The 14,350-nt window shown below is 50.8% G+C and overlaps 4 protein-coding genes across 4 annotated transcripts; 1 reads left to right on the forward strand and 3 right to left on the reverse strand.

The window, feature by feature from the left end:
• Positions 1-1,082: 1,082 nt before the first annotated feature.
• STEHIDRAFT_142088 (glycoside hydrolase) lies at positions 1,083-3,583 on the reverse strand (the record flags this gene model as incomplete). The annotated part of the gene is made up of 21 exons (XM_007309184.1): positions 1,083-1,265; positions 1,335-1,421; positions 1,493-1,570; positions 1,627-1,740; positions 1,794-1,826; positions 1,890-1,944; positions 1,999-2,006; positions 2,068-2,122; positions 2,177-2,229; positions 2,293-2,323; positions 2,377-2,390; positions 2,446-2,537; positions 2,593-2,631; positions 2,690-2,813; positions 2,878-2,890; positions 2,945-3,005; positions 3,060-3,138; positions 3,192-3,254; positions 3,310-3,326; positions 3,392-3,406; positions 3,469-3,583. 21 exons carry the CDS (start codon positions 3,581-3,583, stop codon positions 1,083-1,085), a joined length of 1,329 nt encoding a protein of 442 aa, XP_007309246.1.
• A 963-nt stretch (positions 3,584-4,546) lies between these two features.
• STEHIDRAFT_149861 (amidase signature enzyme) lies at positions 4,547-6,451 on the reverse strand (the record flags this gene model as incomplete). The annotated part of the gene is made up of 6 exons (XM_007309185.1): positions 4,547-4,981; positions 5,056-5,522; positions 5,579-5,612; positions 5,669-5,699; positions 5,756-6,254; positions 6,319-6,451. 6 exons carry the CDS (start codon positions 6,449-6,451, stop codon positions 4,547-4,549), a joined length of 1,599 nt encoding a protein of 532 aa, XP_007309247.1.
• Positions 6,452-7,295: 844 nt separating this feature from the next.
• STEHIDRAFT_134443 (kinesin-domain-containing protein) lies at positions 7,296-10,548 on the reverse strand (the record flags this gene model as incomplete). Its single annotated transcript, XM_007309186.1, has 8 exons — positions 7,296-7,691; positions 7,748-8,080; positions 8,147-8,482; positions 8,546-8,708; positions 8,765-8,824; positions 8,880-9,448; positions 9,515-9,770; positions 10,118-10,548. 8 exons carry the CDS (start codon positions 10,546-10,548, stop codon positions 7,296-7,298), a joined length of 2,544 nt encoding a protein of 847 aa, XP_007309248.1.
• A 1,064-nt stretch (positions 10,549-11,612) lies between these two features.
• Positions 11,613-13,294, forward strand: STEHIDRAFT_142090 (Ribokinase-like protein; the record flags this gene model as incomplete). The annotated part of the gene is made up of 6 exons (XM_007309187.1): positions 11,613-11,658; positions 11,780-12,119; positions 12,208-12,474; positions 12,558-12,877; positions 12,961-13,026; positions 13,107-13,294. The coding sequence occupies 6 exons, from the start codon at positions 11,613-11,615 to the stop codon at positions 13,292-13,294; spliced, it is 1,227 nt and encodes a 408-aa protein (XP_007309249.1).
• Positions 13,295-14,350: the final 1,056 nt, after the last annotated feature.

A 14,350-nucleotide genomic window follows, 5' to 3' on the forward strand; every position in this document is an offset into this window, starting at 1 on the left:
ATATGGCATCAGAGGAACGATCGTCGGATGCGATATGTCTTCGGACCCGAGCACAGCCCAAGCGATATGCCTTCGGAAGAGAACTCGGCGTATGCGATATCACATCGGAGCGCCCAAGCGATATGCCTTCGGAAAGGGTGTATGCGATATCGCATCGGAGCAACGATCGTGGGGTGACATATGGGTTCCGACCAGAGATCGGCGGATGGCTGATGAGATGTGCCAAGATCTACGGGCAGAGATATCGTATCGGGCCCTACGTTGGCGGGACAAGGGATGGCGGGTCACAGAGACGGAGTGTTTATGGAGCGCACACAGCGAGTCGCCAGAGACGATGCACAATCAACAGACGAGGAAGCAAGGAGCAAAAGACGTGCAAGCAAGTGAGATGGAGAGGGGGGAGGGAGAGGGGGATAAGCCATATGGGCGGGCATCCTTGGCGCGGTGCCTTATGGCCACCATTATCCCGCGGGATATCCCATGCTCACGTGATCCCAGTTATACGGTTGCTCTCGAAGTTTGGGATAAATGCATGGCCATAGGACGAGGAGAATTGATGCCTCTGGTTGATGGCGCCAACCGCAATTGGTTTATCACTAGTGAACTCGGTCAGCACAGGAAGCCTCATTCCTCGTCGTCGACTTTGTGCACATGTTCTGATTGTAATCGCATGTTAGTTGATGACAGATTACCGAACACATACCCCCATAGTCCAGTACATCGAACGACAGAGAGGCTATTTTGGTCTAAGCACAAAAGCGCCTGCTCGACTCGTAGTGACGCCCTCGGGTGTAGGCATGGTCGACATGATAGTAATCACACTGGCATATGTCGAAAGGAAAAGACAAGACATGAAGGCCAGAGCTAATCGTGCTGCTGGCGCTGGGTGAGAGTCCGACGTTGCGCTGACTTTCCTACCGCGGGTTTGATGTACCACGAACCGATATGGCTGAAGATCGTTATGAATATCTGGCATCTCCCTCGATCGGTTGGCATTCGTTACGATATTGTACATGCACATATTCCGTCAACTTGTGACGAAAACACGCTACCTTCAGAGTTCCTACGTCTGATGTGCATCCTTACCCGTCAACATACGTCCCATTCTCAGAGCTACAGCTGAACCAGACAGCGCATTGGGGATATATGCCCAAAGGCTCTTCCCCGGAATCATTGAGAAGGAGAGCGACAACCCCATGTGAGGGTACGCTGGTAGCTGTGAAGTTACGAACGGCGGTACCGTTGTCTGTGTGCGCCCATAAATCCTGGAGCATCCATCAGAATCAGTGAACACGCGATTAGTTATATAGGATTAGTGGGTAAAACTGGCTTACTCTGACAGAATACTGCCTTCCTGCTCTAATCCAAGGCGATTCCGTGAGATTGAAGAACATGTCGGAAGGTGTGTCCAAAGTATTTATCTGTGCTCAGGCAATGATGATCGTAATCTTCGTTAAGGACTTCGTCCCGAAGATTGTGACTCGGGACGTACCAGCATGAAGACGGTTCCGTTCTCGCTGGGACCACTCCAGTATTGGGCAGGGAACGACGAGTTACTCGTCCAATCTGGCTGCAGAAACTCATGAGCACGTAATCGGGATACGAACGCCAGGGGAAAAAACATACGTTGATGCCCCATCTGAAAGGAGAAACAGCATCAGGTTCCACGGAATCTTGGTTAATGGCCAGAATCTCCTTGTTCGTGAGGATGCTCAGCGTCTCGTTCGTGATCGCAGACAGCTATATATGGTAGTATTAGTTGTATGGTCAGGAAGGATATACGGAACGTATACATTCGTTCCGATGAGAAGTGGCGACTTCATCAACTGTAGGACATGAAGGGGTCAGCCCGAGCGAGACTGCCAGGGAAAAAAAGGAATAAATCTTACGGCCCAAGCTGTGAAATGGGTCTTGGCCTCATCAAAGGTCATGTTACCATTGCCACTGAAGGAATCGGGCATAAAGCATCGTTCTCAGAAGTAGAAATTTATGGCTCACAGTTGAAGCTACTCGAAGTTTTCGATTGCCAATTAGCAATATATTTTGTGCACAATCGGGAATGCATACCATGTCCATGTCGTTACGTCCATAAAATCCGGTAGCTTGTGTAATGAAGGAGTTGCTAGACTGAGTGTCAACCAAGAGGACCAAATACGGAAGGAGCAGATACACGTACAAGTTAATGATGGACGCAATGGACGACCACTGTGACGATATGTCGCCCGTAGTCTAGAGTCGAACACAAGGGTCAGTCGCTCATGCATTTTCAGCTGTCAAAAGTTTGATACAAACCCTCCAACTGTGGCCGAGTCGTGCACCCCAGCTTCGGAAGCCATGTCAGAGCCACGCTAATAATAAGGGAGGAAAGAGACATACAGCCAAACTTGACTCTGTAGAACGTATCGTAAGCACTAACGCAGTTGGGCACAGGGAACGGACACTTACCCATCCCCACTGACACAGTGAGAACACCACGGGCTCCGATAGCGAACCATTTGTGGCCAAGTTCTGTAAAGCATTGGACATAGGAACATATTCTGCAACATAAACTTCAATAATAATGCATTGAAGTCGAAGTGACCAGACACTTGCTACCCATCGTGCCCTGCTGGATAATCGTGTCAAAAGGAACTAGATCGTAGCCATGAGTTTTCTGTGTGAGGTCAGTTGAAGATTGAGATAGACGCACTAGCGCAATTATCATACTTGAGGTAATCGAACCCCCAATCCGCGAACAGTGTCTGGGCATCTTGATCTTCGTGCTCAAAAGAACCTGGGTACCCCGCGCAGGTGAACCAACCCGAGTCGCCGTACTGAGCATCGAGAGACAGGTTTAGTAGGCAAAGCCTGGTCGTGAGGCAAACTTTTCGAACTCACGATCCCTGCTTTACTGCGAGCAAAGGAAGTCGGTCAAAGGAAGCGACAAATAGATTTGGGAACATACAATCCGAGAGCATGGACCTGATCCGTGAGGTTCTTCATACCACGAGAGAACCTGACGGAGTCTGAGAACATCTTTTAAGCATACCTCGTAGACTCAAGTGATGACAAAGATATACCAGGTTGAAGTTCTCCGGTGGAAGACCTATTCTTCTCTGCCCAACAATCATCAATGTTCACATAATTGTATCCGGCGTCCTACCCCGAGGCGTCAGATGCAGAGTGAGTCTTATACAGTGAGACTAACGAACCTGAAGACCCAGAGAAACCATAAGGTTGGCAGTATCAATTATGAGGTCTTGATCAATGTTGCACTGCATAGGGAGGGGCGTGAGCATCAGGACTCTGGGCGGAGATTGACCTGCGTACTTGGAAGAAGTTCCAGGCTGTTCGAGGAGAAACAAGCAAATTTTCGTGTCAAAGAGTCAAGGAAGACGGCCCAAACGCTTACTGTTGTATCCGAGGACTGTGAAAGCGTTGTTAGCCTCGTTCATGCAGCAGGCAAGTATGGTGTGTATGAAAACGTACCGGGTACTTTAGCGACACCATTGCTCAGACCGTGAACACCACGGGAGAGGATGGCACCTATCAATCCGATGCTAAAAGAAGCCAATCTGGGCCCAACAACAAAGATGCGTCTCATATTGCAGCAGAGCTGAAGGAAGATACGTGCAGACGAAAGTGTGGCAAACAAGTGTCGTGAGGTGTTGGCGTGCTTTATAGCCCGAGAAGTCTATATGAAGCAATCTACCTCGAGGTTCTACGAGAGCAATGGAAGAGAAGCAGCAGACGTGGGGCCGTATAGTCCCTGTGAGGTTTGCGAGGATCTTCTTTCATAGACCATAATTGAGGCAACCTTTGCTTCAAATGGTATTATGTACTTGGCGGAAAGTCTCAACCCAGACACGGGGTAGCATGCCGTCTATCTTCCACATGAAGAGTGGTCACAAGCATGTAGCATCCGAGTTATTCATAGCCTTTATTTGGCACAACAAGCGCGAGCGGGAATTGTCACTCGTCTTTTGAGAAGTGTCGTCGGGCCGTCGACCTGGTCAACAGACCTAGCACGAGTTCTGACGTTGTCGTACTGTTGGCCCGCTTTCAACGTCCAGATGTTATAAGACTAAAAACCATGTCAGTCGATACATTCGGGAAGAATGTCGGAGTCAGTGGTGCAGTGCAGTGTAGAATCGTTTATCAGTGTTGACGTTGAGCGACGACGATGATACCGGCGCAGCGGAATCCGTGTCCTGTACACTGTAACGATAATAGAAACCGCTCCGTCGTTGGTGGATGAAGTCTGTTGATTGAGAAATGAGACATAGGCAGCATGGGCGCGGGAGGACGGGACGAGCTTCGCAACACTGACTCGAAGAGATTCAACCTGGCAGAGGTGGCGGCATGAACACGGTCACGTGCCAACTTGAAACGCGTTGCGCGAGGCTGCGCGTCGCCGCGTTCAACGGTCTACCGTCTCGCATTTCTCAGTCGAAACCACCAAATACCTTCTCGCGATCTTCAAAAGAGATATATAACAGCGACATCCAAGTTGTATTATGACATAGCGGAACCCCAGCTCAGGACCAAATAACAAAAATACGTATATCTATTGAGCTGTGATGCCGACCTTCTTCCAATCGTAATTCTCTTCGAATGCATAGGCAATCTTATACAGAGTCAGCTCATCCCACCACTTCCCCACCAGTTGAGCAGCCGCCGGTAGCCGCACGTCCTCATCCCCATCCAACGATGGCAGAAATCCAATCGGCATGCTCAGCGCCGGATGACCTGTTATATCGAAGACCGCCGTATTTCCATTGACCGAGTACGCCTTCCAACCCGACTCAACGACCGGAGCTGAAAGTGTATGGTTAAATGTCGGAAGCTTGCGTGCAACACTTTGTACGGTGGGGAGGAGAAGAGCGTCGCATGAGGACAGGGCGCGATTGTAAGCGGCTCGGACAGAGAGCGAGAGGTTTATGGCCTTGCCCAGGATGGAAGGATCGGATTCCCAGAGGTATTTTCCGTTAAGATAGAAACCCTTTCCCCGCATAGAAATCTAGATAAAATCTCAGAGAGGGAAGTAATACGCGTACTGTGGCGCGCCACACTTACCTCGGCGAACCTCTCCGGTGAATCCCACCCCACCATCTTCTCCTGCAGGTCCGTCAACTGCAGCCCGACTCTGCCGTTTGTGGTACCCTCAAATACCTCCTTGGCGCATCCCATATGCGAGATGATATGCCACACCGCCGGACCCAGCACCTTGTGTTCAGGTATGCTCACGTCTAACACTTGTGCACCCAGTGCTTCGAACCTTGCAGCCGTGATTTTGATCGCTAATATCATGGCCTGATCTATCCCAGCCACTTCAAACCCCTCTTTCAAGACACCTAAAACCATTCCAGCCAGAGGTTTGGGGTGGGTAGGCGTGATTTTGGCTGGGAAGGATAGAAGAGCGGTATGATAGGCGGGCAGCAGGGACGTGGGAGGACAGTTCACTTGACGGTCATCGATGCCATCTGAGCCAGCGGTAACCTGCAGCAGCAGAGCATTGTCCAGCGCAGTTCGCGTCATCGGTCCTGATCTGGACGATGAGTCGATACACTCGAGGGGTACGGGAGTCGCGTGAACGAACCTGTATGATCAACAGAGGCGTCGAGTGATGCGATCTGGGCATAAGAGCATTAGTTCGAATGAAATCAAAATCACTTTGTCGAATGCATACCCCAGTGTAAGGAACGAGTCCTCTCGTTGGCCTTATTGCGCATGTAAGCAGAGCCCTCGTCCAACTTTTCGTCAAGGACGTACTCACTTCATTCCATAAATCCCACACCACGCCGAAGGTAGCCTGATACTCCCACCCTGATCACCTCCCATACCCATTTCCACTTCCCCGCATCCAATTAAACTCCCACATCCCGAACTCGACCCACCGGCGTTGTAGCCTTTCGCCCACGGATTATCCACCGGACCCGTCGCCGCCGTCTCCGATACACCACTCAACGAAAAATTCTCGCAAACAGCCTTGCCAACAATCGTCCCTCCAGCCTCGAGAATACGAGTGACGATAGTAGCATCGGTCTTTGGGACCCAATCGGTAAAGTTCGAAGTGCCCATGAGACAAGGAACGTCTTTGACCGTGATGTTATCTTTGAGGACGATGGTGCGTCCAGAGAGAGGGCCATTAGTGATGGGTGGTTTGGCAGTGATGGTGCATTTGTGGGCCCAAGCGTTGTTAGTGTTCTCCGATGGAGGTGGGCGGGAGATAGGTCCTCGGGGGAAACGTTCAAGGTCTACGGGAGGAAAGTACTCTGCGATAAAGGTAAGTCAACGAGAGGACTCGGGTACTCGAAAATAGCGAGAACGGTTGCGCACCTGCTTCCTGTTCAACAGCATCGACGTGTAACTTGAAAGCTTCAAGTACGCCCTCGAAGAACTTGTCTTCTCCAGGACGAAAGGTCTGACTCTCAACGTACCGAGACAGGAACTGGGCAGGAGTGAGAGACATAGTCTGTTGAGGTCAAAGAGTGAGAGGGGATGTGTGATAAAGAAGTCGACGCCGTCTTAGATATGCCTTTCGACTCAACGCCAAACATGGTATGATACGCGCAGAGAGCGGCTCTCCTATCATGGTGTGAACCGTACGAAACATAGAATGCGATTGCCGGTGGATGATAACCATGTTGTCCTGATAAGAGACTGAGCGCTCAGCCCTGGACCAATCGATCTGCCCTTGCGAAGAGCAGAAGCTCTCTGAAAGTGAGAATGAGGGCGGAGCAAATACTGCAATGAGCCCCAAATAAAGTCAAAGACGGTCATCACAGATAAGTCATCGCCGACACAAGAGTTGAACATTGGACACCAGTGAGGAGGAAAGCCTGTACAACAGTAGAGCTCGTTGCAATGACTGATCATGGATGTCAAAAACAAGCGAAAGTAGGACTCCGCCACCGACACCGGGACACAACCGGGACACACCGGGCCGGCGTCGGTGATGTGGCACTTATGTGGCGACGTACGACTTGATAGTATCATTAGCAAGAGGGTACGAATAAACCATTCCTCATGAGTTCCTGCAACAGACGTGCTACATATAATATTCCAAAGACCGTGACCGAAGGCGAGGGGGAGATATGGAAACAAGTACAGAAAGCAATGAAACAGATAGCGATCCAAGAGCAAAACAGGCGTAGCACGAACAGCCATATCAGCAACTGCACAGCAGCTGAAGATGCGAGTATGGAGGATACAGTAGAGGGTATGGAGGAGACAAATCAGAGAAATGGAATCGTGAAATCGTGGCTGTCATTATGTCGGGGCGTGAGCTCGTCGGCTGCCAGCAGCTCCATGAATCACCGCCCGCTCGCCGGCCTATTCTCCTTCTCCGGTCGTCTACCAAGCAGCGACGAGAGTCCACTAGACTTCTTGGGAGGGACAACCTTGTCCACGAGCTCGAAGCTTTCCTCATCCGCACCCGTCCCGTCCCATTTCTCCTCCAGTAGAGAAGGTTCTGTCTTCGCTTTGTGAATATCTAACTTCACGGGAGAACTAGTCTCCTCGACGGCGGGCAGTGGCGTAGGAGCTGCTACGCGATTTCGATGCCGTTCTCCAAAAGCTATGGTAGGACGCGAAAACGAGTATGAAGGGATCGAGCTAGAGGAAGGTGGCTCGCCACCGAAGGCGGACGCGTCAAACCGCTGGAGGAAAGAGAAAAGAGCGCGACTCTGCTCTTCGAACTGTGTGCGTATCTAAATACGTTGCCCATAGTTAGCGTGTGCTAAAGGAGACGAGGCGACTGGCTTACCTTCTTCTCCTTGTCTAGCTGGCGGACCAACTCCTCTGCCCAGACCTCTTTCTCCTCTCGTTTCCTCTTCTCCTCTTCAACTTTCGCGATCCATTCTTTCTCCACATCCTCCCTGACGGCTCGCAATGGCTCACCGAGGTTCTCCTCGTATCCAGCCACGACGATCTCTAACTCCCGGATGGTCTTCGACTGATCCGCGATGAGCTTGTCCTTTTCGGACTCTGGAGCGTCTGCAGGAAGAGCAGGACGGGAGCACAGGGCGGCCTCAAGAGAGAGGATCTGATTCGCCTGAGTCTCGATCTCGCGACGAGCAGAGAGAAGTTCCTGCTGGAGCTGTAATTATACCAGATCATTCAGCACTCAGTCCTGCCCGCTCGAAATGAACAAGCCAAATCGTACCTGATACGGCGACATATCAAAGTCCACCTTCGCCGGTGTCGCAGGCCTCGACTGCTCCACACTCTGATCCACCGTCTGACTCGTCACAATCAACTTCGTCAACTGCCTAATCCTCGAATTCAAATCCTGCATAGCCCTAGACTCCTCCAACTGCTCCCTTGCAGACAATCGGCGTCCTTTACGATTGATACTGCCGTCTTTCGCGACAGGGCCGGTGGAAGGTTGGGCGACATCTCGTTCTTTGTCGGCGAGACGACGCTTGAGGTCTTCGATTTCTTGACGGTAGCGTTCAAGGAGGGCTTCGGTGTCGACGACTTCTTTCTTTTTGGCTTTGAGCTTTGGGTGGCGTGGTGTTAGTACGAAGAACGTAGTATGTCACAGGCCGGAATGTTAACACACCTGGACTTTCTTGATGCCCTGGGCGAACTTGAGGGTGCTAGTAGTCTCAGCCACGGCATTGGTGTCGGGGTTGATGGTACAGATCACGGAGATGCGGGCGTTGCCTGAGAGCGAAGGCTCCAGCATGCGTGTAAGTTTGGAGTTGCGGAAAGGCACGTAGTCACTGTAAGCCCAGTGTCAGCGAATATACTTTAAATTGGAGATCCGTAGGCAACTTGCTGTTTGCGCTTCACGGCATTCTCTCCGAGCGTGCTGATGACTTGTCCTAGAGTAAGCAAACTGGATACACGGTTAGTCCGTCACCACAACTAGCAGGATCAACCGACATTGTTACCTCGTATTGATAAACTTCCCCTCCCTAGTCCTCTCCTTATCCGATGTAGCCTTCTCCGACCCCGCCAAATCAATCAAACTCAAAACCGAAGTCTGCACACTCCGACCTCCAATAGCCTGCAACCTCGGCCCACCCGGCGTCGGCGGCCTCGTCCCAGGAGTCTGCCTTCCACTCGGCACATCGCCAGTAGCTTCGCCTCCACCGCGCTCCCTACTCTCAATGACCACCCTAAACACAGAATGACTCCGACTGCTTCGCTCGTTCCAGTCTGTGGTAGCGGTCCTGCGATTCGCCCAGCCGCGTTCGAGGACCTGGTGCACGCCCTTGAGGGATGTGACGACCTCTTCGCGGAGAGGGGAGAGATAGACGTTAGAGCCTGTTCCGTTGATTTGGACGGAGGAGCTGAGGTGGTTGGAAGATGGAGGGGCGAGTAGATCGTTGATATTCTCGTTGTAGATTTCGAGGTAGGAGCAGCGAAGGAGGTATTCGCGCGTAGGCGTTCGACGGATATACGCGAATACGTCCTTCATGGCTCGAGGGATGATACCTGGCTGGTCTTCGTCACCGGACTGTATGTCCAGATAGGCATGGTTAGCGTTGATCGACGTTGTGATTGCGATATGCCGTTGACTCACCAGCGTGAAGGTCTTTCCACTAGCCGTTTGGCCATATGCAAAGATAACTGAGTTGTACCCATCCATCGCGGCGTAGACGTGATTCCGGGCTACAGCGTTGTATACAGGTTTGTTCTCTGATCCCGTTAGCATCTCGTCGAATGTGAATTCTGGGAGAGAGCTTGTTGAGTTCCGGCTATATTGAGGATTAAGCTTGATCGTCTTCGGTTGGGCTGCTGGAGTGTCCCATGCGACAGGGGCGTCAGAAGGACGAATTCTGTAGAGCACAAGCGATTAGTACCAGGGATGGTAGATATATGAGGTTTGGATTAGATTCAGGTCTCCCTATCTACAGATTTGACATCTTCATTGGAAGTGAAGACGATGTACTCTCGCGAACACAGCGCGCACGCCACATCGCGCACGCCACATCTGTTCTGCGTCCTGTACCAACAGCAATACATTGCCTTCCAGTTCATGGCAACGTTTCAAAATCCACATGTGGCAAACTGGCCAATATCGACTCATGACATGACGAGGTGAAGGTTACTCCACCCACGGTCACAGTAGTGTAATAAAGGAATGGCTGATTGGCTCTATACAGGCATGAATGGAAACTCCTACCTGACTGAGACAAGAACCTTATCTTCCTTTCCCTCCAGAATCTCCCTCAACATCGCTTCGTCGAGCTCCGCGGACACATCAGCCAATTCTACATTTTGCGCATCAACCAGTACTTCCTCCGGATCGACGCGGCTGACATCCATTTCGCTCTTGGACTCGAGCAGAAACATATCGTCCATAGTTGCTCTCTTCGGAGTATTGGGTGTCTTTATTTTCGGCACAGGTGGAACAGGGCTCGAGTTCGTATTAATTGGCCGTGGCTTGGATATGGTTCGGCGTCGGGCTTCTGTCGATACCGCAGATTTTAGCTTTGGGGTGGGAGGCCTCAAATTCGTGGGTGTTGTAGGTCGTGACGAGGGGCGCGATGTCGGCTTAGGAATTCCGAGCGACGAAGAAGAGCTCTTACTAGGCGTAAATGGTATGCGAGACATCTTGGTCGATGATGTGGACGCCATGGTGAGAGAGAGATGGCGTCGAAGGTGGTAGTTTACAGAAGACTCTTGAGCCTTTCGGATTCAAACAACCTTCCAAGCACGTGACCGCGTCATCGTGGGAACCATCATTATTGGCCTTGTTGCGACGCACCCAACACGACGGGGAAACCACTATTTAGAGCCCGCTAAAGTGGAATCTAAACGTTGGTCGAAATATTATATATGGCTGCCAATTTAGCGCTCTCTAAAGCAAAGCTTTAGCGAGCTCTATAGTGATTTCCATTGATTATTCTCTGAATTACCTTTAGAGGGTGCTAAAGAGATTCGGGGTTGCCACATAAGGCAAGCCCGAGGTGCTCGACAGCCTTTAGCGTCCTCCAAAGTCAATCTTTAGCGTTTGTACGGCATTTCTAAAGAAAATGCATAGAGTCGCCTCTGGAGGTCTCCAATGTTTCTCTTTAGTACTTCCCAAAGCCGAGTCCATATATAATATATAGAAGTGGCTTTAGAATCACCATTAGAGCACTCTAAATAGTGGTTCCCTGGCCGTGCAAGCGCTTGCTGAGTGCAAGCTGAGTGGTACTCTTTCTTCACGGCGGCCACCTATTCCTAGCATAGTTGCAGGCTGTCGTGATCTTGCAGCTATGTTATTCTGTACGGCGAGCTGTTGCACACTGATCTGGTACACACCAAGTACACACTCGTAAATCGAATCGCACCGGCGTAAATGAATGCTTACCACCCACTTGCGAAGCGTAATGACCATCCCAGCTGTGTTCGTATATGACTCTCCGGTCTTCAAAATTTACTTCGTCTCGGATGACTGTAACAAATAGAGAGGTTTCTCTTCAGACGGAAAGCTAGATCAAGTTGGCCGCCTCCCGATTCGGAAACCTCTGAGCAGACTCACTTTCCGCGATAAGATAAGGCGGTTGCGAATGAAAGTACGCACCATATCCAGTTCCTTCCGATGTATTTCTGGGACCCACCATAACTAATTATCACGCCGATTCATTTTTAGTCCACCACCACGACAACCTCGAGCATCTGACAGTCATAAAATGGCCTCACAATCGCCTTCAACGCGTCCTGTCCTTGCTTCTCTTGGTGCGTCCACTTCGTCCTTGGCTGTGCTCTGCCGTCCTGAGCCAAATCTGATGCTGTCTCCTTCTCGGCTCGGTGATTCTTCGGTTTCTGTTTTGTCTCTGATACACGCCATGTATCGCAGGCACTCTCTTGGTTGACTGCTTCTCTTGGACCGATCCCTCTACTTTGAAGCCACTTCCGGACAAACCACCGATCCAAAGGTTAGGTGGAGGAGGTTTATACGCGTTGGTCGGTGCTAGAATATGGTTAGGTCCAGAAGCGCTCCGAATACTTGTCGACGGTGGGACCGACAGTCACGCTGATGGAGAGAAATCATTGAGGGATGACGAGGGAAAAAGTGAGGGGGATGGGTTTCCAACAGAGCTGAAGATACAGTTGGACGAGTTGGGTGAGTATATGTGGGTGTGGAAGAAGGGAAGAACGCTGAAAGCGAGCATTGAATATTGTGGGGACGAGAGAACGTGAGTTTTTCTCTCTATCGAGCGTACGGTCTCCGGTGGCGCCCCATTTTTACGAGTGTAGCACCTGTACTGATTTTTATGACGACAGTTTCACGTATCTTTCCATACCTCCTATCCGTCGAGCATCAGACCTCCTATCCACAGCCCTCTATGGTGCAGAGTACGTGCACGTCGTAGCATCGCCTTCCGACTGTCTTCAACTAGTCGATGACCTTGAGCAGTTGCAAATCGAGAGTGGCGCAGCACCGAGTGAAATATGGAGACCAAAGATTGTCTACGAGCCACACCCAAAGAATTGTCGAGGGGAAGAGTTAGGCGCGTTGAGAGAGGTTCTCAGTAAGGTACATGTGTTGAGGTATGTAGAAACTCTCCCAATACTTCCTCAACGTATCCGCCATACTGAGTTGTATGATAAATCCTTGTGTGGCGCGTCCATAGCCCGAACCACGAAGAACTCGCCGCTTTCCTTTCTGATTCTATACAGGTCTCTGCATCACCCAACTCGTCAACAACTACACTCAGCAAAAAAATCGAATCACACATCCGTTCACTCATGCCTTCAAGAGGCATCGGTCCAGACGGAAACGGTGCCATCGTTGTACGCTCAGGCGCTATGGGTGCTTGTGTCGGGAGGCGGAAACATCGAAATGTGGCGGGTAATGACGAGCAGTACTCATCAGAGGAGGGACTAGAAATTGATTGGGTACCAGCGTATTGGACGCAAGAAGAGAAGGGAGAAGTCAGGGATGTCACAGGTGGTCAGTCTTGTCTCTCGCTTTGGCCGTGTGCGGGCTATTGTGCGGCGTATTGACAAGGTAGTTCATTATATTTCTGGATGTAGCTGGGAACTCATTCTTGGGCGGCCTAGTAGCTGGCCTCCATTTCACAAAAGACGATGCGCGCGAAGGTAAAAGAAATTCTCTCGTTCTTTGTACCCCGAACTTTGTGCCTGCATACTCAACATCGTCTTCTGGAACGACCTGATAGCTACGTTATACGCATCCGTCTCGGCCTCATACGTCGTGCAGCAGTTCGGGCTACCTATTCTCAGTTCAGGAACACAGGAAGATGGTGGTGAACACGGTGATGTGAGGGTGAAGAACGAGGTTTGGAATAGAGAATCGCCATGGATGCGTCTGGAGAGGTTGAAGGCACGCATGATGGACATCTCATAGCCGCCCCACTACTGACAGAGTGTAGAGATCGAGGGTGTCATACAGCATCGTTCTATGCCTTCGTCTAGAACGATAGAGCGTAGGGTATGCTGCATCCACGGAGCTGTAAGGTAGATTCAGAATGTAGTCGGCCCGCCCGCCACGGAGGCAGTTCGCCGTGCTAGTTATAACTGTATGCCCTCTTTTGTGGACGCCCAAGGAGAATATTTTGAGTTTCGAACCATGCGGGGGCCGCGCCCCGCAAACGTTGTTTGATCTCAGCGCTTCAAAGCCTCGTCTTAAACCATTAAATATAGCTTATAGGCTGAGCTTGTGTCCCATACGCCCATGTTACCATTCTCAGTGAGTGTATTGCCAGATTGAATGGGGAGGTAAGCGCCAAGACACTCTGCAGTGGGTGGGTTGAGTCAAAAGGCGTACATAGGCGTCGTGTCCGTGGCAGAGGGTCAGTATGGCGAACTACTGGCACTGTTTCAGTCGACAGCACCGAAGCTCTAAGCCGGATTTAAGGATGGACGAGGTATGTCGGTTACATTTCATACTTTCGCAATCTCTAATGTATAAAGTTTCGTAAATATACTTTGCCAAGCAAATACCCGTTTATGTCTTCCCCACAGTACATCAACTCTGTCAACTTGAAGACAGAACTACTATCGTGCGGCGCAGCGCTGAATCGGACCGTATGTGGGCGCGATGGAATGGGGGTGGAGGCGACAGATCAGGATAGGGAATCGAGGATAATGACTTCGCCTCCATTTTCATCATGGATGATTCGCAAGGGGAATATCGTTCCCTTCTGCAGTATCATGAGCAGTGTCGGCCACGGGTGGGTGTTAGTGATTCTGACTTTCACTCCAGCATCGAAAGAACCAATGAGAGATAAGTACAGCTGTCTGTGCAGTGCTGCTGTGGAGCACCTGATAGTGTGTCGAGACCGTTGCGATTTGACACCCAATAGGCGAGGCGACGGGGCTGTCCCAATGCAGATATACGATGGCGGCAAAGACATTGTGAGTGGGGAACGTCCGTGTCTGGTGTGAAGATCAAGACATGGAG

Source organism: Stereum hirsutum, assembly GCF_000264905.1.
Source record: "Stereum hirsutum FP-91666 SS1 unplaced genomic scaffold STEHIscaffold_17, whole genome shotgun sequence".
NCBI classification, from domain to species: Eukaryota; Fungi; Basidiomycota; class Agaricomycetes; order Russulales; family Stereaceae; genus Stereum; species Stereum hirsutum.